This window comes from Lemur catta, chromosome 15 (assembly GCF_020740605.2).
Source record: "Lemur catta isolate mLemCat1 chromosome 15, mLemCat1.pri, whole genome shotgun sequence".
In the NCBI taxonomy this organism is placed as follows: domain Eukaryota; kingdom Metazoa; phylum Chordata; class Mammalia; order Primates; family Lemuridae; genus Lemur; species Lemur catta.
The window spans coordinates 55,288,794-55,309,708 of record NC_059142.1 but is presented as its reverse complement, the minus strand read 5'-3'; the positions used below and the strand labels follow the sequence as shown (position 1 = coordinate 55,309,708).

Genomic DNA, 20,915 nt, shown 5'->3' with positions numbered 1-20,915 from the left:
AGGCGGGGAGCCCCCTGCGCCGGGCCGCGGGCGCGGAGTCTCTGCCGAGACACTCCCGGCCCTGTCAAGGTCTCCGCCCCGGGCCGACACACCTCTTCTCCCCGGTCCCGCTCCCTCCCTCCAGCCTCCCTCTCCCAGGCTCGCAGATCCCTCCCCCTGCACCTCCCCGGCGCCCTCCTCCTCGGCGGCCCCCTCCCGCGTCCTTCCTCCTCCCCCCGCCGCCTGGGCCCCGGGCCTCCGGTAGGCCCGGCTGCGCCAATCCGAGGCGCGGCCCGCCCCCTGACGCCGAGCTGGCCCTGCGAGGCCCCGCCCGCTGACGTCCGGGATTTGCATGAGTTCTTGTGCAGCCGCGGCCCGGGCTCAGTTGTCTGAGCGAGCGCGAGCCGGGAGCCGGGGCGGGTGCGGGCGGAGGCGGGCCGGCCGGGCTGTGCGGGGCGAGCGGCGGCGGCGGTGAGGCGGGCGGCGCGGGCAGCGGGGGCATCTCGGCCGGGGCCGCAGCGGGGCGCCGGCGGGAGCCAGCAGCGTCTGCAGCCGCGCCAGCCGCCCGCGCCCCGGCGCGCTCCGGCTCGGCCATGGAGCTGCCAGCTGTTGGCGAGCACGTCTTCGCGGTGGAGAGCATCGAGAAGAAGCGGATCCGCAAGGTAGGGCGGCGCGGGGGCGGCGGCGCGGCGGCGAGCGAGCAGCGGCCGGAGCAGCCCGCGAGGAGGCGGGGAGGGGGTGGGGAGGCTGCGGGCCGGAGCCGGGGATCCCGCGGAAGCTGATGGAGTGCTGTCTCTTCCCCTCAGGGCAGAGTGGAGTATCTGGTGAAATGGAGAGGCTGGTCCCCCAAGTAAGTAGCGGCGGAGGGCGGAGGACGGGCGGGGGCCGGGGCGCGGGGCTGCCGGACCCGCCGAGCTGGTGGGGTGGTGGGGGGAGCGGACGGGAGGCGGGGTGGAGGTGGGGTGGAGGGAGGAGGGGGTGGGGAAGTCGGTGGCAGGCACTGGGGAAGCCGAGCCGCCGAGCCCGAGCCCGGCGCCCTGTGTTGTGCTCCGCTCTCCGGGAAATGCCATCACTAATTTATGCACTAAAAGGAGCCGGAGGAGCTGGAGAGACGCGGGGCCGAGCCGGGGAGGCCGGCGGAGGGAGGGAGGGCGCAGGCACTGACTGATGTGCAGCAGAAAATGGCTCCTTTCCCCTTTCCCTCCACCGAACGGCTCCATATTGCAAAACCAAAAAAAAAAAAAAAAATTAAAAAGCGACGAAATTGCAATTGTGTGCCTCCTCCCTCCTAGTGGTGCAGGGAGGGGAAGAAAAAAGGCAGAAAATGTTGGGAACTGTCACTGCAGCGCTTTTGGTGGAGAATTTTTTTCTTTAATTTGAAATGCGAAGGCACCGGATGGAGAGAGACGCGCAGGCACGCACACACACACACACACACACACACTCACACACACACACTGAAGCATATTTTTGTGTTGCTGAGTATTTGGGGTTTGCTTGCCCGTGACAGCGGGCTCCAGAGCCGCGAGGGGGTGTGTGGGGGGGCCGCTCGGCTGTTGGTTATCCGATTAGGGGTCAGATGGAGAAAGGCTGAAGCCCTCTCGGAGACTCGGGGCTGGGGAGAGGAGGAGGAGGAGACTGCGACTTTGCATTTGGGCTGCTTTGCACGCAGGGTTCCTGGTGAGCAAAGTGGCTTTGGAACATGTCGCAGTAACATGCTTAAAATTCTTGACAACTGCAAAATAAACTGCTGGTTCCATTTTCCTTCCCTTTCCCCTTTCTTCCTGCCCTTGTGTGTTTATTTTGATTGGGGTGGGGGGGGACGAGGTTGTAGGGACCGTGTCAGGCCTGCAGAAATCTACCCTCCACCCTCCACATACACAGCCAAATAGCTTTCGGTTCATGAAGACAGAGTAGGGCCTTATGTCACTCCCCACCTGGAGGCCGCAAAGCTGGTTCTTTTTTCTTTTTTTTACACGGTGTCCCCCTCCCTTTTCCCTTGCAAGATATAACACGTGGGAACCCGAGGAGAACATCCTGGATCCCAGGCTGCTGATCGCCTTCCAGAACAGGTGAGCGCCCCCCAACTGGCCTGAACGGGCAACGGCGGTGGCCTCGGCTCCTCCAACCAATGTCCTTGGCAGTTGCTGCAGCTTGGGGGTGGGGGCGGGGCAGAGGTAGGAAAGATGAGGCTTGTGTTTGGGGGAAACTTTGGGAAGGGTGTATGCGGTGGCCTTGCAGCCACCGAGAGAACTCCGGGCTGCGCGGCGTTCTCCGCAGCCCCCTCCTGTTGCAACCTTGGAGCCCCACCCCCGGAGCCTAGGTGTTGCTTTCCTGCAGCCACTGGCCGCTTGGCACTGGCACCTTGCGGTGCAGCTCCGAGGAGCTGGCATTGTGAAACTGCCCGGACGTCACGGAACTGAACTTAACCTGTTGGCGGCTGGAGAAAAGTTGACAAGGCCTTACGCCCACACCCTCACCCCCCAGGGAGCTGGGGCTAGGCTGGGAGTAGATTCTGTCTGGCTCCAGGTCTCTTCTGTCTGGCTTCACACACCCCTGACTGGGCTTTTTGGTGGGGCACGGTGCCCATCCTCAGGACAGGGGGAGTTTGGCCCAGGGGCTGGGGTGGGTGCTGCCTGATGGTGAAGGGGTGGCTTTTTCCGAGGGGCTCATCCTTCTGCGCGCAGATGCTTGTCACGCCGCAGCTGCTGCAGCTGGATTCGCCGTGGTGGCTGCGGTTCTCTGTTTCGGGGAGGATAGAAGGGGGAAGGGCGAGGAGGAGGAGCAGCAGCAGGAGCCCTCAGAGCTCGGCCACCCGCTGCCTTCCATCCCTCCTCCCCCTTTTATTTTGCATTATTTCCTGTGACTCGTTTGGCGCTAAAACTCTAAACTGTAGACCCTCTGAGCAAGCCGCTGCTGGGGAAGTTGCTCTCCCGCAACGCGGGGTGGCGCCGAGCGGGGATCCTGCCCGACTCCACCTGGGAGTTCACCGCCCTGTAACCATGTCAGCGGCTGATGCCATGTTGCATAATGAGTCCCCAAAGAATTTAAAGCGCAGGCTGTTGCAATGCCACGCAACTTTGGAGTCAGGCCGGCCCCGCCCCAGGGCAGTGGCGGAACTCCTGTGGGTTAGCCCACGAGCAGTTGGAGGGTATGGGGTGGTGACTAGGGTCGCTGGAGAGCCGGTTTCTGGCCCAGATGTGGGCTAAAACTGGCAAACGCTGAAGATGCACCTCCTTCTCCCATGAAGGGCTGGGCTGTGCCTGGGACGGTCCATCCCCAGCCGCAGGTCACCGTTAGGCTGGCCCGGCAGACTGAAGCCTGGTGGCTATAATGACCAGAGCTGCCGCCGGTGGGCTTTATTAATAATTTGGAATTGAGGCGGCTGGGAGCCGGGCTGCAACAAGGAGGCGGGGCCTCTCCGCGCGTCCCCGCCCCGCCCACCTGCTCAGCCAGCGGAGCAGAGCCAGTTCACCAGGTGGCTGCAAACCTGGCCAGACCCTGGCCTCGGTGGCCTGCCCCCACCCCCAGCCCCTAATTGGCTCATTTGCCTCTGTGTAAACAAGGGCGCAGCCCCTCCCCCTGTTTAGTGCTGGCCTTTAAGAAAATGAGTCCTCCCTTCTGCCGGCGGCACTCGTTATCTGAATCTTAATGAGGTCATTAGCATCCCGTGCTTCTAACGGGAGGGACGGGGTCCGTGCACACCTCATTGGACTTGGTTGTATTCCCTGGACCCCCATCCACTCCACTTTGCGCGGAGCCACAGGCCCGAGGTTGTGGGCACCAGTGCCTGAGGTCCAGCCCTGAGCTGCTGCCTCCTGAGCACGTAGGCAAGGCTTTGGGTGCCAGCTCAGGTGCGGGCATCAGAAGTGAGAGAGTCCTTTGTCAAGGACCTCTTGGGCAGATGAGGGTTAGTGCCAGCTTAAGCGGGCTCCGGGACCTGGATGACGCACCCAGCTGGTGACAGAGGCAACCTTCTGCCTGGAGCTCTTTATCCCTTCCTGTCCTGTTGGCAGCCTACCTGATGCTCTCTGAAGGGAGGGTGCTGTCATCGAATTTTGGGGAGTAAGGAGAAGGGGAAGTGACATTGAGGCTAACAGCACTGCCCTCTGTTCCCTCCCCCCAGGGAACGGCAGGAGCAGCTGATGGGATATCGGAAGAGAGGGCCAAAGCCCAAACCACTGGTTGTGCAGGTGAATACATGCAGCGGGACCCAGGGCTGCACTCGAGCCCCTCCCTTGACTTTGCCACCATAGCTGCCCCCAGGGCCGGAGGGCCAGGGCAATTCCTCCCAAACACCCCAATTCTGTTTCCTTTCTACTAGGCCTCCCCTACCCCGCCCCCATGACACAGCTGCAAACCGGTGGGGGCTGGGACCCTCTGATGCTCCCAGCATCCTGTGGGGCTGGCCTTCTCCCTCCACTCACCTCCCCTACCCCATTCCCTCAGGTACCCACCTTTGCCCGTCGCTCCAATGTACTGACCGGACTCCAGGACTCCTCCACTGACAACCGTGCCAAGCTGGAGCTGGGCACGCAGGGCAAGGGCCAGGGCCATCAGTACGAGCTCAACAGCAAGAAGCACCACCAGTACCAGCCGCACAGCAAGGAGCGGGCGGGCAAGCCCCCGCCGCCTGGCAAGGGCGGCAAGTACTACTACCAGCTCAACAGCAAGAAGCACCACCCCTACCAGCCCGACCCCAAAATGTACGACCTGCAGTACCAGGGTGGCCACAAGGAGGCACCCAGCCCCACCTGCCCGGACCTGGGGGCCAAGAGCCACCCACCCGACAAGTGGGCGCACGGCACCGGGGCCAAGGGCTACCTGGGAGCCGTGAAGCCCCTTGCCAGTGCAGCTGGCACCCCGGGCAAAGGCCCCGAGAAGGGCCCCCCCAATGGAATGACGCCGGCCCCCAAGGAGGCTGTGACGGGCAACGGGATTGGGGGAAAGATGAAGATCGTCAAGAACAAAAACAAGAACGGGCGCATCGTGATCGTGATGAGCAAGTACATGGAGAACGGCATGCAGGCCGTGAAGATCAAGTCGGGGGAGGCGGCCGAGGGCGAGGCCCGCTCCCCCAGCCACAAGAAGCGCGCCGGGGAGGAACGCCACCCCCCTGGGGACAGGACTTTTAAAAAGGCAGCGGGCACGGAGGAGAAGAAGGCGGAAGTGCCCTCCAAGAGGAGGGAGGAAGAGGCTCCAGGGGCGGGCGACCCGCAGCCGCAGGACGCCAGCTCCCGCAAGCTCTCCCCGACCAAGGAGGCCTTTGGTGAGCAGCCCCTGCAGCTCACCACCAAGCCCGACCTGCTGGCCTGGGACCCGGCCCGGGGCACGCACCCCCCTTCTTCCCACCACCACCACCACCACCATCACCACCACCACCACCACCACGCTGTGGGCCTGAATCTCTCCCACGCGCGCAAGCGCTGCCTGTCCGAGACCCACGGCGAGCGCGAGCCCTGCAAGAAGCGCCTGACCGCGCGCAGCGTCAGCACCCCCACCTGCCTGGGGGGCAGCCCTGCAGCCGAGCACCCCGCCGACGTGCCACCCGCTCCCGCCGCCGCCCTCCCGCAGCCCGAGGTCATCCTGCTGGACTCGGACCTGGACGAGCCCATAGACTTGCGCTGCGTCAAGACGCGCAGTGAGGCCGGGGAGCCGCCCATCTCCCTCCACGTGAAGCCTGAGGCGCCGGCGGCGGTGGCGGTGGCAGCGGCAACCGATACGGCAGCGGAGAAGCCTCCGGCCGAGGCCCAGGACGAGCCCGGGGAGCCGCTGAGCGAGTTCAAGCCCTTCTTTGGGAATATAATTATCACCGACGTTACCGCGAACTGCCTCACCGTTACATTCAAGGAGTACGTGACAGTGTAGCCGGAGGGCGTCGGAAGGGGAAGCCCCATTCCGCGGGGTGCTTAGCACCTGGGGCCTCGGGCCGGCTTTCCTCGTGCCAACCCCGGGAGATCTGGGCTGGCCCCGGGGTGAGGACTCCGGACCGTGGTAACCACGTCCCTCGGAGGGCGGCTGGCTGGCTGTCGGATCCCGCGGAGGCTCCTTCCACTTGGTGCCTGCGGGTCTCGCGCTCACCGTCCCCTCCTCCCCTGTGGACCTCCGGGACTGACAAGGCAGCCGCGCGTGGCGGCCTCAGAGTTCTATAGTGTTATATTTTAACCGTGCTAACTTGTCAAGTGCTGACTCTACCCTCTTTGTACGTGGTGTTATTATTGAAATGTATTGTCTGAGCTCAAAAGGCCCGAACACCCCCCTTCGGGCTGCTATATATATATTTATTTGTAGGTATTTATATATTGAAATATAAAAACCTAGATTTATGGAGTTTCCTCTAGATCATGTTATATTCTATATCAGACAAACTATTTTCTGTTGACTCCCCCCTACAGTGTTTTGGTTGATTTCATTTCCTCCCCTTTCCAGGAACTGCAATACCAGTAACCTTGGTATATATTTTTTGATACTGTACACATGGATGTGTTGTTTCTATGTGCAAAAAAAAAAAAAAGTTTGTTAAAAGGCTAAAGGAGCTCTCTAGAAACTGCTGCTACTAGAAATGTCTAAACTATAAGCTTCCAATTATTACCTGCTTGAATGTAAATATTAAATGGAGATGTTGAAGGTGCATTTTTGTTGTTTGAGATAAGCGTGGAGGGAATGTCGGAGGTCCGGGTAGGTAGTTCTCCCCTCTCCCCACCCTCTTCCGCCTTCGGTCGGGACCAAAGCTTCGCGTCCCGCGCTCACCCTTCGCACAAGCAGAGTGGACTGGTTTCGCGGGCCCGGCGCCGGCGCAGGAGGGTGACCCGGCTCCCCGGGAAGTCGGGAGGCACTGAGCTGGAAAGGGGAATTCCTGCGGGGGGGGGCAGAGCCATCCCCGCCCCCAGGGCCTTTGGGCTGGCGCTGCCCACGGCGCTGGCGATCCCCGGGATCTGGGTAGTGGAGGAGCGAGTGCAGCGGCGAGCGGCGCGGACACGCGGGTGGGGCTAGCCCCCCGCGGTCCCCGCACGCCAGCGGGTGACCTTTGTCCCTTCTCACCCCCCCCCCCCGGGCACAGCACGCCCGGGCCCTGGCGGGGCAGGGGTGTTCCTTCCTAATAATCCGCGCCCGGTAGGGCAGGTTCCGCGGGGCGGGGACCCCCCAGCCTCTCCTGCATGCCTGGCCGGCCCCGCCCCACCGAGGAAGCTGCGAGGCTGTCAGGCGCTCTCCCCGGAAACCACGAGGCCGAGGCCGGGAGTGGAGGCGCAGCGAGCGGCCGGGGTGGGGGGCGGGGGGCTTCCTGCGAGGTGGATGGGGAGGAGGAGGCGGCCGGGCAAGCACGACCTGCCACCCCTACTTCCTTAGTGCGCCAGGAGAGCGGGGACTCCTTATCCGTGTCCCTTAGGGTGGCGAGGCCGAGGCCCTGGTGTCGCTGGGGAGGAAGGGGTTAAGGGCCCGAGGGGGCGAGGGGAGTGGGCTGTATTCCTGGGTGCGGCTCGGCCAGCCGGGAAGCTGTGACCCGAGAATGTAGCGGCCGTGGCCAGCTTTCTGCAGACGCAGCGATCTTCCTCCTGGCTGAGGTGGCTGAGCAGGGCCAGGGGCTGGTCCTCCAAAGCCCTTGGCCTGCCGGCCTGGCCCGAGGGCCGAGCCTGTGCGGGGCACTGGGGCAGAAGAGGTCCACGCGGTGCAGAATGGGGGTGGGGAGAGAGCGCGGCAGTGGGCAGGCCAGAGAAGAGATAGAGGGCCAGGAGGACGGGGAGGCCTGAATGCGGACAGTGTGGCCAGTGTTGGCTGCAGGCCACCAGCGGCTAGAGGTGGGGGAGGGGAGCCCAGCGGGGGAGGGGAGAAGGGAAGAGAAGTTATTTAAAAAAAAGAAAAGCCGTTGGGAGTTTCTAGCCCTGGCCTTTGTGAATTGTCCCTCCCACCACCCCCATCACCCAAAACCCCCTTTAGAGTGAGTTACCCCCTCCACCCCCATGTAATGAACGCCCTTTGCCACCCTGGGAGCGGAGGGCGGGTAATCTTGCTTCTGGCAAATGGCCTGCTCGGTGCTGGAATTGGCCGGTCCTTCACTGCCGGTGCACAAAGGCCCGTGCCAGACATGGGCCGTGTCTCCCTGTTTCTCTAGTTGAGGAGAACTGAGAACTCAGGGGTGGGAAGGGGAGCCCTTGCTCAGGTCTGCACACTTGCACAGTTGGTGACTTGGGAGTGAGCCTTAGCCCCTGGGGGGGCCTTCCAGTGGGTAGCCTATGAGGGCTGGGCCTAGGGGTGGGGGAGGGGAGGTAGGGGTGGCACTCCAAAAGGGCAGGGAAGGAAGATGTTCCACTACCATTCCTGGAAAGAAGTAGCCTGCAGGTGGCCTGAGGCCTTGGAAACCAAGCCAAGTAGCAGGGCCCTTTGGGGTGTGGCTTGGAGGAGGGTGGGCCTGGGAAGAGCCTGGAGCCTGAGGTCAGAAGACAGACACTGGGGCAGGGGCCGTGGGTAGGTTTGGGTAGGTCTGGGTAGGTCTGGAGGAGCTCCTGGGATATCCAGCCTGTTAGCAGACCCTACAGTGTCCAAGACCCCCTCTGTCCCTAGCATGCCCTGTCGTCTGCTGAACTTCTCAGATATGCCAGGTGCCACTTGAACATCTTGTCCTACTCAGTCCCCAAACAGATTGAGCCTCCCTGGGATGAGAGTCTGAAGTCCTGATGGGCAGACAGCTTGTCCAAGTTCTGTGCTGATTCTAGAACCAAGCTGGCTGTTAGGAGACACCTCATGGCGACCCGCCTCCAGGGCCGTTTGGACACAGACCTTTGAAGACATCCAAGGTTCTGAAATGCTCTGAGGGGGCTGGGGGCCCTGGCATTGGAGGGTTTCTCCTCAAAGAGATTTTCAGGGTGGGCAGAGTCCAGCGGCCACAGTTCTCCTGGGTGCAGACAGCTTCTTCCCAGCGGGGGCCTGGATACGTGTCTGTGCCCAGCACTTCACAAGCAAAGGGCTGTCCGTAAACCGCCCCCTCAGAGCCCAAGCTCGGGAAGAGGAGCAGAGCAGGAAGCTGGGGTCTTAACCCTGCACACTGGGAAACCCAAACATCTTCATTTTTCTAATGGTGCTGAGCCCATGTGGTCAGTCTCTGCCCATAGGGACGTTTGAATCCACAGGGGAGGAAAGGCACAGAAAGCTGGCAGCCACCTGTCCTGTAAGTGTGGTTATGATAGTGATGTTGCCATCACTGACGTCAGTATGGCATAGTGTGGTTGCTGGGTGACGGATGCCGTGGGGCCCTCACCGGAGCTAACCCAGCGCAGAGGAGGCCCCCACTGCATCAGCCGCATCCAGTCCTTGGCTCTGTTTCCCTGGAGCTCGCCCCTCCCCAACTCATTTTCGGAAGAGCCAAGGTCAGCCCTGCAATGTTTGCTCCCTCCTTGGATGCCACTGGGGCTGGGGAGAGGAGAGCCACAGACTTGGGGTGCCTGGGGTCCAGGGTTACCAGATTGAGCAAATAAAACTCTAGGGCACTCAGTTCCATTTGAATTTCAGATGCACAAGGCATGATTTTTTAGAAGTATGCCCCATGAAATATTTGTGACATATTTCTACTTTTTTTTTTTTAAAAAAGGAAGCATTGTTTATGTAAGAATTGAAATTTGGCTGGGCATCCTGGATTTTCCCTGGAAGCTCTATTTCGGTCCTGAATAGTCAACATGGTCCGTCTCTACCCATGGGGACGTTTTAGTCCACACAAGAGAGAAGGCACAGAAAGCTGAAAGCCACCCATCCTGTAAGTGTGGTTATGATAATGACATTGGGCAGGTTGGCATGGCATGGAGTGGCTGCTGGGTGACCGGATGCCGTGGGCCCTCACCTGTGATTTAAGGTGGGGGTGGGGTGGGAGTTCTCTGTGCACGTGATCCAACCAAGATAAAGAAGTGGGGGAGACCGAATTGGCCCCTGTGTCATTTGGCCCACTTTGGGCTCCTGAATTGAGGCTCTGTCCCACTCCCCCCAACACCGAACAGGAAGCTTCTAGAACATACGAGGAGGACTGAATGGGTCTGTGTGGTGTACTCATGCCCCTTCCAAAGAGCCATTGCCTTCCTGCACCTCAGTTTCCTCGTCACCGTAAAACAAGAGCCATGGTGGTGAAGATAAAGTGGGATAAGAGAAAGCCTTGAGCATGGCCGGAAACCTCCTGAGTGTCCACATAGGTTATCTTTTCACTAGGGAACATTAGACATCACGCATCAGATCCAAATGTCTTCGAATGACTTCTGGCCTGGAGCCTTAAGCTTGACCAAGGGACAATCTGCAGTGACAGCTACATCTGAACGACCGTCCAGCCCCTCCCACTCTCCAAAACTGCGTTCTGTCCTGGGGTCCTGCTGGGTGGATTATTTCTTGACCTGGGACTTCAGCATCAGCCTCCCAGCTTTATGCCGGATTGCTGAGAATGACATGGGGACAGGAGAGAGTTGGGACAAGCCACAGATTAGCAAGCCTGCACTTGGACAAAACCAAAGCTTCATGCTTTTCCAAACAGGCGTATCCTATGGCTCTCTATTAGATTGCTGCTCCTCCGAGAAGGTGAGGGCTCTGAGCAGGAAACACCACCGAAGCTGTTATTCTTGGATACAAGTGTCTACTTCCTGCGGCCACTAGTTCGGAAGCCAGCCCCAACTCTCCCCTCTTCCTGGCCTCTTCCCTTTGCAATTGGTGACAACAGTTAGCATTGATTGAGTGCTTATTACAGGCTAGGTACTTCAGGGGGATTATCTCATTTAATTCCCACAGCACCTCTGTGAGGTGGGTCCTGTCATTGTCCCTGTCTTGAAGGTAGCAATAGGAAGGCTTGGGCTTGAGTAACCTGCCCAAGGTCAAACAGCCTGTCCGTGGAGAGAGAGGGATTCCGAGCTAGCATTGTCTGTCTCCTGGGGCCCTACCTCCAGTTTCTGGGGTTCTGTGAGTCCTTCAGGAGCAGCTCAGGCCCTATCCTCTCCCTGAGGTTATTCTAGGTTATTCCAGCCTTTACCAGGGCCTGCTCTGTTAGAACTACTACGGTATTCACTGTGCACTGCCCTCCCCACCCCCGCCCACCACTCATTGTCAATCAATTGCACACTGCAATATACATGCAAACATGGGCCTCCCTCCTCCACCCAGACAGAGCCTGGAGCTCCTGAGAGGCCCAGGGCATGTCTTGGGTATCTCCTGCTCTCCCCCAGTGGGTGCACCGTTCTGAGACACCTTGGAATCGCAAGGGTCTCACCTGTGTCTGTACGGAGTCCTCTGTGCATGCGTGTGGGAAAGAGACTGCAGCTTTCAGGCAGGGAAGCCGGTTCCTGCTCTGCAAGCTGTTAACATCTTCCACAAACCCAGGGCCCGGCACTGTCCCCAGGAGCCCCAGCGTTCGGGAGCCTTAGCTCCCCAAAGCAAGAGGCTGTTCCCTTTCCCCCCACCAAGGACAGAGAGCGGACAGGCACGCGCTCAGCTGCTCTGGGGCCCTGCCGCCCCCTCACTCCTCACCTGATGCATTTGTGAGCATTTCAGGAGACTCCAGGTAATTATGTAGTAATTGAATTTTGGGAAACAGACCCTGAGGATAATCCTGGAGTCAGTTCCAGAAGACTTATGGTTTAATTTTTGTATTTAGCCTGGTGGTACATGTCACACGCTTCCTGACAGCACGGCAACCACCTCATCCTCATGTATGCAGTTTTAATGTGCAGCTGAGGATGGTAGAGGTGTGGGCGAGCATGTGACCCACAGTGCACACACGCGCGCACACACACTGTGAGCAGCACACAGAGGGCAAAGCGCACACTTATTTTTGGATTTGGTCTTCACGTGTGCTGTATGGAGAAGGCCTGACACACAGTCAGGGCTCACTAAACGCCGGCTGTGGGGACCATATATTCAGGGCAACCTGAATCCATGCTCCCAGGTTGCAGTCCTCAAGCTTGGCCCAAGTGAACTCTCTACTCATATTAAATAAATAAGTAAATAGATGTTGGTGGTGATAATTATTTCTCTTAACCAGTTATCTGCAAGTTCTCAAGTCTAGTTTGGGGCAGAGGGCTGGCATTCACAAGGGGCATCCTGGATGCGTGTGCATGTATGTGTATGCATGTGCATGTGTGAGGGAGGGGGCTGGAGGGTTGCAGGGACACAGCCTGTCCTGGCAGGAACGCCTCTCATTTGCTGCTCGAGTGAAAGACCCTTTCAGACGCACCCCGGAGTTTAATATTGCCAACAACGGCCCAGGATCCTTTCAACCTGCGCCAGGTGTAATGTAACCCCCTGGATTTCCTCCCTTTCCTGTTTCATCTGGGAAATTCTTCACTAATTCCATGGTATCTGGTTTCTCATTGTTTTTCTCTGCTTTAGACAGCCTCTTGGGGTGGGCTTTGGAAAAGGTGTGTGGAGCGCTCTCAGCCCTCCAAAGTGACACCAGCCCTGCAGTCACCCACCACCATCCTCCAAAATCTCCCAAGAGGCGGGGCCGGCTGCCGGGCAGTGTGAGCCCAGGTGTGCTGGGGAGATGGCAAATACCTGTCAGAGAGTGGCCTTGGGTGGCCACCTCGCTTCCATAAAGCTGTGTCCAAATTGAGAACAGCACAGTTATGTTAAGCTCCTTTGGAATATGACACTGAGATGATATTAATGTAACAAAATAATGGTCTGCCGTCCGCTCTTTCTTAGGACACTTGCTGTGTGGGGTTCAAGACAAGGAAAAATACGGGCCGGGTGGAGGAAGGCCGGGCTCTTCCAAACGCAAGCAGGGACCACCTATTTTCCTCTGCCCCTCTGAGAAGCTGGGATCCCCAAATCCTGTGGATGCTGGTGAGTGGGGAGAGAAGAGACCAGCAAGCAGAGTCCCTCCTATGAACAGCATCGCACCAGCCATTTCCTGCCCCGTGGACAGGGCTCTCAGACTGCGCCACCAGTGCTGACGAGGGCAGAGGCAGTGCCCGGGGGGCTGTGCTCCTCCCAGCCTTCCATGCATTCCCACCGCTTCTCTCCTGGCACTGAAAATTATTTATGTTTGCAAATTGCTTTTGACTCACATGAGCTATTCCTCCTGCCTGCCAACAAGTCTGGGGATGGGAGAGAGTTATTGAGCCTGTGAGCTGAGAAACGCGGGAGATGAATGAGGGAGTGCTGTGAGCCTCGGGGTTTGGTCCCCGCTCTGCCACTGCTGTGCACATTGCTTCCCCTTCCTGGGCCTTGGGCGTCTCACGTGCTAGAGGAGAGGGTTGCATGGTGTGTGAGCTCTCCTGCCCTCTGTGGCTCTCAAGTCCCCTAGGCCCTGTGTCACCCAAAGAGGCACAGAAGAGGTTGGTGCCAGCCTCTCAGCTGCTCGCTGCTGAACCTGTGCTTGGCCAACCCCACACTGATGAGTGCCAGGGGCTGGACGTGGCACCACCCAGCCCTGGCCCAGCGGGAAGAACCAGACGGGGTGGCCGGGAACGTTTCTTCCCTTTGTCTTTTGCTTCATTGTGGTCCTTAGCGATGTCTCCTTCTACAAACTAGGATGAAAACAAATGTCTGCAGAGGAACCAGAAGCCTAAAATGTTCCTGGGGCTGGTCTGGGACAGAAACACACAAATGCACCAAATAACCATCATAGTCACCACCAGGGCCAGAGCAGGACCAGTTCCATGGGGTGGTGAGCAGGGAATGGCGTCACCTGCCCTTCCAAGAGGAAAAGGTTGGCCCACTGACAGTGGGGTCGTGGGCTCCTGGAAGCTAGGGGCAGAGGGGGCCGTGGAGTTTCTATTCCAAGCCCCTGTTCTACAGATGGGGAAATTGAGCCCCCAGAAGACTAAAGCCAACATCACCGTGAATCGTGAGTTTCATCCAAGAGCGTTCGTTCTCCGCCCACAAGTGGATAGCTGAGTTCCAATGAGGAGCAGTGATCATCAAGTCATCTACCATAAATTGGATATGTTAATAGGAATGATGATAACAGAATTCAAGGTTCAATGCCGAAGCAGTGAGTGAGTAGCCAAGTGTGGCTGTCAGAGTGCCATGGTCCGGGTTCTATTCTCCAGACTGTGGTTTGGGCCTAACCCAGAAAGATGTGAGGGTCTGGTCATCCTCCAATCCAGTGACCACCAAGTGGGATGAAGGCTGCTGTGGGCCCAGCTGTTTAAGGTGTTGAGAAACCTGCTAACCTCAGAGCTTCAAGTCGGCTCTGCCTTGGCAGAAAGACAGTGTTTGCTCAGCCCTGGCCAAACCACAGTAACCTCCGCCCTGGGTCTGGAGGGGAGTTTGGGGTCTGTGCACTCTCCCGTGCGAAAGGACCTGTGGGCAGGCTGAAGGAAGTCGGAGGGCTGGGAGAGGACTTTCCCTCGGAATGCCTTTCCCCGAAGCCCTTTCTCCTGGGCCTGGGAGGAGCTCGGGAGCAGGAGGTCTCACCTCGGGGAGACTACGATGCCTCCCAGGTCTAGCTCCTAGGAGTGAACGCTCCTTATTTCCACCTGATTCCTCTTAGGAAAGCAGCATGAATCAGAGGGTGCACCTAACAGGGTCTTCAGCTGAGGCTAACTTGGCGGGTGGTCTGTGTGGCACTTGCACTGGTGGGCATCTCAGCATTTTGGAGGGAGAAAGGGGACGGAGTGCAACGGGACCAAAATCAAGGGAGGAAGCAGCAGCAGGAGAAAGGAAACCAAGAGAAGACCAGAGAGACAGGACCAAAGGCAAGGAGACCAAAGGCAGGGACCAAAAAATGGAGAAGGATCATAACAGAAACAGAGACAGAAATGGATGAAGAAAGTGACCGGGACAGAAAAGGAGGAAGAAAGACACAAAGGCTGAAGTGAGGCTGGGAAAAACCGAGTGGTTCAAAAACACCAAGTTGGAAGGGAAGGAAGCCAGCGTTGCCAGTGTCGGGCCAGACTCACGCTGTGTGCCTCCTGCACTGAGCTGCCAGAGATGCAGAGCCTGAGTCTCACCAGGGGAGGGGAAAGGTCAGACGTGTATTCATCCAAAAGCCAAAGTTAAGGAACACAGACAGAGAGGGGCTGAAGCCCGGCCCCAGTGCAAAGGAGACAAGAGAGAAAGGACAATGAATGTGGTTCACAGTCTTGGTTTAGCCCTTGAAATAGAAAAAAAAACTAATTATAAAGAGCATTATTGTGGAAATCAACAAAACTGAATATGGACCGTGGGTTAGACAATGGTACTGGGTCGATGTTAAATATCCTGATTCTGACCACTGCACTGTGCTTGTGTCAGATAAAGTCCTTGTTCTTAGGGAAAACACACTGCCCTGTTTGGCTGTAAAGGGGCACAAGGTCTCCAATTCACTCTCAAACCCTCAAAGGGTTCAGGAAAAATATCTACCCACACGTGCACCTCCTGGGGTGGGGGAGGGATGATAAGGTGGATGGGGCAGCTGCTGCTGAATGCAGGTGAAGACTATATGGAAGTCTCTTTACCAATCTTGCAACTTTTTTGTAAACTGGCAAAAAATGCTGAGTTGAGATTTAAAAAGAGGTCCCTGGAGCTGCCCCCTTGGTGTGAGAGGCAGGTGCCGGCCCTGGAGCCTAGCAACGGTCTGGGAAGGACCACAAAGCTGGGAGCAGGGAACAGCTGTGAACAGTCCGGGCTAGTTGTTCCTCGCCGCCTACCTGAAGGCCTGTGTGCAGGTGTTCCCACCTCACCCCACATCCTCAACAAACATGAATGGGGATCTGGAGGGAGAAGCCACCACTGCCTGGGCCCTGCACCAGAGCGCTCCCAGCCACCAGCAGCTCAGTCTGGCCCCTTGAGCCGCACTGCTGAGCCCAGCCTTGCTCTTTGGCCAGTGAGGAAGCAGGATGTGGCAGAAAGGGTGAGGACTGGGGAGTCAGGCAGACCTGGCTGCCTGCATTTACCAGCTCTGCACCTGGGGCCGGTGGCTCTGCCCCCAGAGTGGTTCCAAAGGTGCCTTATCTTACCAGGTCATCTCCTAAACGCCACCTCTTGGGATAAGCCATCCTTGATCACTGGTGCAAAGTAGACTCCATCGTATGATGCAGTTTTTCTTCTTTAGAGCAGGTGTCCTTAACTGAATCATTGATTTGCTTTCCCATCTCCCTCCCCTGGTAGAACATGGTCTTGCTCATTGCTGTTCTTGGCGTCTAGAGCTTGGCAGGTGCTCCAGGGCTACCTGCTGAGGGAAGGGAGGAAAGGAGGGGAAAAGAGGGAAGGAAATAGGGACGGGAGGGGAGGACAGGGAGTCCTGAACCTCTCACCAGTAAAGTGTAGGTGACAATCCCTGTCCCATATGCTTAGGTATGGGCTAGAGAAGCCCCCGGGTGGTGTAGCTCAGCAGAGGTGGTAAGGAACAGAGAATGTTACTATGACCATCGAGCCCGCCTCTGCCCTGTGCAGGGCTGGTCACAGCCAGCATGTTCCTGCCTGCTGATGTGGTTGTTAATTTGGCCACCTGGTTGGTTTACTTCGTCTGGGGAAGGGTAGATTGGAAGAGGTGAATTATTTGGTCACGATGGGGCCAGGTGCAAGGCCAGCCCCTGGGAGACGGCATGGGCCCCAGGGATGTTTGTCACAACTCTAGTGAGAAGACTGTAAGACTAACACACCCTCAGGCCCCCAGGCCGCCCTCCTCCTGCTGATCTGGGTGCTACTGCTCCGACCGTGGGCCACGCCGGAGAAGAGTTACGCCTTCCATCCATTCTCTTGAGTTATGACTGAGAGAGCAAGTGAAGGAAGGAACGAAACCCTCTGATAGTTTAGCTTGGTGTAGCTCCCAATTTGGTTTGTCCTCTGGCACATATGACACTCTGGGAATGATAGACCCCAACTGGGCCTGACCTTTGTCTCCCAGGAAAGCTGGCTCACGCAGAACCGATGCATGCCAACACGCTCGCCAGAGGAACCTGGCCAAATGGAACTGGCCCCTTCCCCATCCCAATTAGGGCCAAGAGAGGAACCTTATGGAAACGCAAGCCCCGAAGAGACAGGAAGAAGCAGAAGATGGAGGAGGAGGCCCTCAGAACCACGTCCACCGACGTCTGCACGCTGCTGTCGACAGCTGTCTAGCTTCCCTGTGGCGTTGTTGAAAGGTCTGAATTCATACCGCGCATTGCAGGGGACACACCGCGCAGGCCAATGTAGCTGGTCAAATCTTGGCAAGCCAGCAGGGAGGGACCATATTGACGCTGAAAACATTATAGGCAGCCTCCCGGTCTGCTCAGCCGCCTGCCCAGCCGGCCAGGGAAATGAAACCTGCCTCCTCCGACTCTGGACCAGCGGGGCCTCCTGCAGGCAAGCTCCCTCTGTGTCACCCGGGCTTTGGGGGGCGGGTGTGGGAACTGCCGTGTTGAACGGATTGCTGACGAAGGAAGAGACTAACTTGTGACCTGGTGTCCCAAATTCCTGTCCTCAAGATAAGAGTGGGCAGTCAGATCTATAAATAATGCCTTCCAGAGTGGCCCTTCCTGAAGCGCCTCTCGGGCTCCGAACGCAGGGCTCGCTAGATCTGCCCCGGGCCTGTGGAAGTCCCCAACGGAAGAGCCCTCCTGGCCCTCCCTGCCCCGCACCGAGCGAGGAACGTGGAGCCTGTCCCCACCACAGGACAGTCCTCACCCCTCAGCGTGCCCTGCAGCCACACAGTGGCCCAGAAATTAACTGGTGTGGGAAAGAGCCCCCACTCTTGGGGCTTTGAAATCCTCAGTTCACCCCCAGTTAGCATGAAGAGCCTCCACCAAGCCGGCCGGGAATGTGGCCAGCACTCCAGACGGAGGCTGCGTGCCAGGCAGCACCCTGCAGGGATCCTGCTCCTGTCTCCCTCATCTGCTGGACCCAGTGTCTCTCGCTGGTAGGGACAGTGTCCCCATCATTCCCCAGCACAGCCTAGCACAGTGTCTGGAAAGCCTGAATAAATATGGACTGAATGGGTGAGTTCTGTTTATAAGGTCTCAGCCACTACTGCTACCTCAGAAAAGAGTAGAAATCCCAGGGGATCGTGACCACCCTTCGTTCTCTGTCCACATGGCCTCCTTGGGGACTATCCAAGGGTCCTGGGGTCAGTGTTACTTCCCAGATGCTCATGGCAGTGGGGGTGGGGGAGGTCTCTCTCTCTCCATGTCTAACAATAGTTACTGGATTTGGTCTTTGTCCTTTACTCTTCGATTTATGAAATAGAGATTCCTTTTGCAGAGCTTGTGGGTGTTTTGTTTTCTCTCTCTCCCTCTCCCCTCCCCCTTCTCTCTCTCTGATGATTTTCATCATCAGCTCGAATTTAAGAGAGATGCCAGGTGACACCAGCCCCTGGACACACACCGCTGCCTGGTGTTCCCATGATCTCTTAACAGTAATAATTCACAATTAGAGACTGCTCACCGAGCCAGGCATGATGGAAAAGCCCTTCCACGCTTTCTGTCTTCTAATCCTTACCATGACCTGAAAATACACGTACTATTATTACCCCCTTGAGGAAATGGAAGCCCTTAAAGGCCAGGTACCTGGCCTGGGGTCACATAGCTCGTGAGTGGCAAAGCCAGGCTTAGATCCAGGTCGTCTGGGCCCTTGACCATGGCGCTGTGCCGCTGCCATGTGGAGTCTTCCATGTGAGCAGCCTGCTGGCTGGGATGCTTCCCCTGCAGAAGTGGCAGCAGAGCCACAGCCACCCACGCACCAGCTGTGGACTGAGACGAACCCTAAAAAGTGAATGGCTTCCTAGGACCAGAGAGTCACCCCAAGAATGGAGCTGGATGGAGCCTTGGAGGGGCTCAGGGACACCACCTTTTCTCTTGCAGGTGTGCAAGACTGAGCCCCACTCTTCAGCTAACAAAGCATCTCAGACCACCAGGGAACAGCACTTCCTCCTGTGGCCTCCACCTGGGGGTCTACTGTCCTGCTGCCCAGCTGAGAGTGCTTGGATGGGATCTGCTCAAGTCCCGGTTCAGACCCAGACACCTCGGCTTGCCCCAGAGCTGGCTCAGCCCCTTGGTGGCCTCCCAAGTTGAGCATGGCTTCAGGGCAGCCTCCAAGACTGAGCGGCTCCTGGTCACCCCACCTGCTCTGCAGAGGTGGCAACTCATTCCTCTGTCCTCACACCTGAGTTTCTTTGCAGCCATTCCTCTCCCCAAATGGAGAGCTGAAAAGACAGTCTTCATTGGCCACCTTCACTATTTCCATGGCTACTCCATTCATGCTCAAGTTCAGGCCCCATTCTCAAGGGTTGAGCTGCCAGCCCTACAAGTCCTGAGCCAGAAGCCCAGGTTAGTCAGAAAACTTCCATCTGACCTCACTCCACCCCCACCCCAGGTAGCCTCTGTTAATGCTCCCAAGGGGAGCCAGGGCTTCCCCTCCTGGAGCTTACCAACTGTAAATTACATAATGTGTGGCTTTTGGATTCCTCTCTTGGCACCCAAGCTGTAAGCTCCACAAGGGCAGAGTTCAGGTTTGTTTTACTCATGAAAACACCCCTAATCCTGAGCACTGGGCGTGACCAGCACAGAGAAGTAGGCAGGGGCATGGGTGGATGGACGGATGAGGGAGTGAGTGGAAAATTTTCTGGGAATCTAGATGGCCAGAATGGAACTGTCTCCAAAGATAAGAATGTCCCATTGAGCAGAAGAGTGAGGAAGAGGGGCTGAGGAGATGCCCTCTTCCTTCCCCACCTTCCTGCCGTACCTGCAGTCTCTCCAGGCCCCCACCCTGGAGTGCTCCTGGTAAAACTGCCCCCAGGAGGCTGTCCACCCCTTGACTTAATATCAACCGAAAGTGCTTGGTGACTAAGTTCTCTCTTTTTTGTGGTCACTGGAATTCTGCTCCTTCTTTCTTTGGCCACTGCTCCTAGGAAGGTGTGTGGAGTATCTTGGTGACTGTGGGGACAGGCGAATCCAGGGTCCATGTCTCTTGTGTTATCCTTCCATCCCCAGGGAGGAGGAACTCAGTGAGCGAGGGGCAGTGGTGCGTTCCTGGAGCCGCTGGTGGGACCTCAAAGGCACCTGTGTCAAATCCTGTGTGCAGGGGCCTGGAACAGTGCTGGGAAGAGGGGCATGCAGAGCATGGAAGGCTGCTTTTCCATGATCACGGTGGCAATGAGGACTGGGAGGACATGGACACTAACATGGAAATGAAAGTCTCTCCTTCCCGCCACTTTTCTAACATGGCACCCACCAAGTGCCAAGAGTTTGGGGTATTTCACTGAGTCCTCACCATGGCCTCAGTGTACAGACAAAGAAAGTGAGGCCTGGAGAAACGAAGCCACTGCAGAACTGGGGTGCGAATCCAGGTGTGGGCCATGGTTCTACTTGGTTTGTTCCCTGGAAATTTGGAATCTTGGAGGTGAGGGCTCCAGATGTCATAAGGTCAACCTCTGACCTAAGCAGATTCCTCCTGGATTTCCCAAGAACTAGTGGGACTAGGAGTCCCGGTGTCCAGCCCCGCCCAGCCCAGGACACCCTAATTGTTGACTGCTCCTCTGTAACCACCTTTGAATCCAACTTCCCTGCCACCTCCTTCCTCCACATCTAGGCACTACCCAGCAGGGCAGGGCTCCAGGCGCTGGGTGGCTGCGGGGGGATCAGCCGTGACAGAAGGGCTCCCCCGCCATGGCGTGACCCCAGCCCTCACTCTGCCATGGCCTATTCAACAGGGCCTGTAATCTCACTCGGGGCTCCCACTCAACTCCCCCTGTGCTTGCAGAAGGGAAATCAGCGTCCGCCTAGCAAGGGTGAGAGAGCAGCGCCTTTTCCTTGTTTTTCCCACTACCCCACCACACCCCTACTTGCTTTGTAAAATCTTTCAACCTGGCCTAGAAGGAGTAAGTTATTGGGGATGGGGGGACGCCTGCGACTGCAGACAGCTCTGCTCCCCTCCTCAGGTTAAGGCTGGAGGGGAACCCTACGGGAGCAGGGATGGATCAGAAGCCCAGGACAGGGAGCAGTGGGCTGGCCCCAGGACCACCAGCACAACACCAATACCGCCTGTGGGTACTGATTGCCTTCCTCTACCCC

The 20,915-nt window shown here is 57.8% G+C and overlaps 1 protein-coding gene across 1 annotated transcript; it reads left to right on the top strand.

Moving 5' to 3' along the window:
• The first annotated feature begins 362 nt into the window (after positions 1–362).
• On the top strand, positions 363–6,612 carry CBX4 (chromobox 4). Its single transcript, XM_045525155.1, has 5 exons — positions 363–641; positions 786–829; positions 1,986–2,051; positions 4,106–4,172; positions 4,429–6,612. Exons 1-5 carry the CDS (start codon positions 573–575, stop codon positions 5,845–5,847), a joined length of 1,665 nt encoding a protein of 554 aa, XP_045381111.1. The 5' UTR covers positions 363–572; the 3' UTR covers positions 5,848–6,612.
• The last annotated feature ends 14,303 nt before the right edge of the window (positions 6,613–20,915 follow it).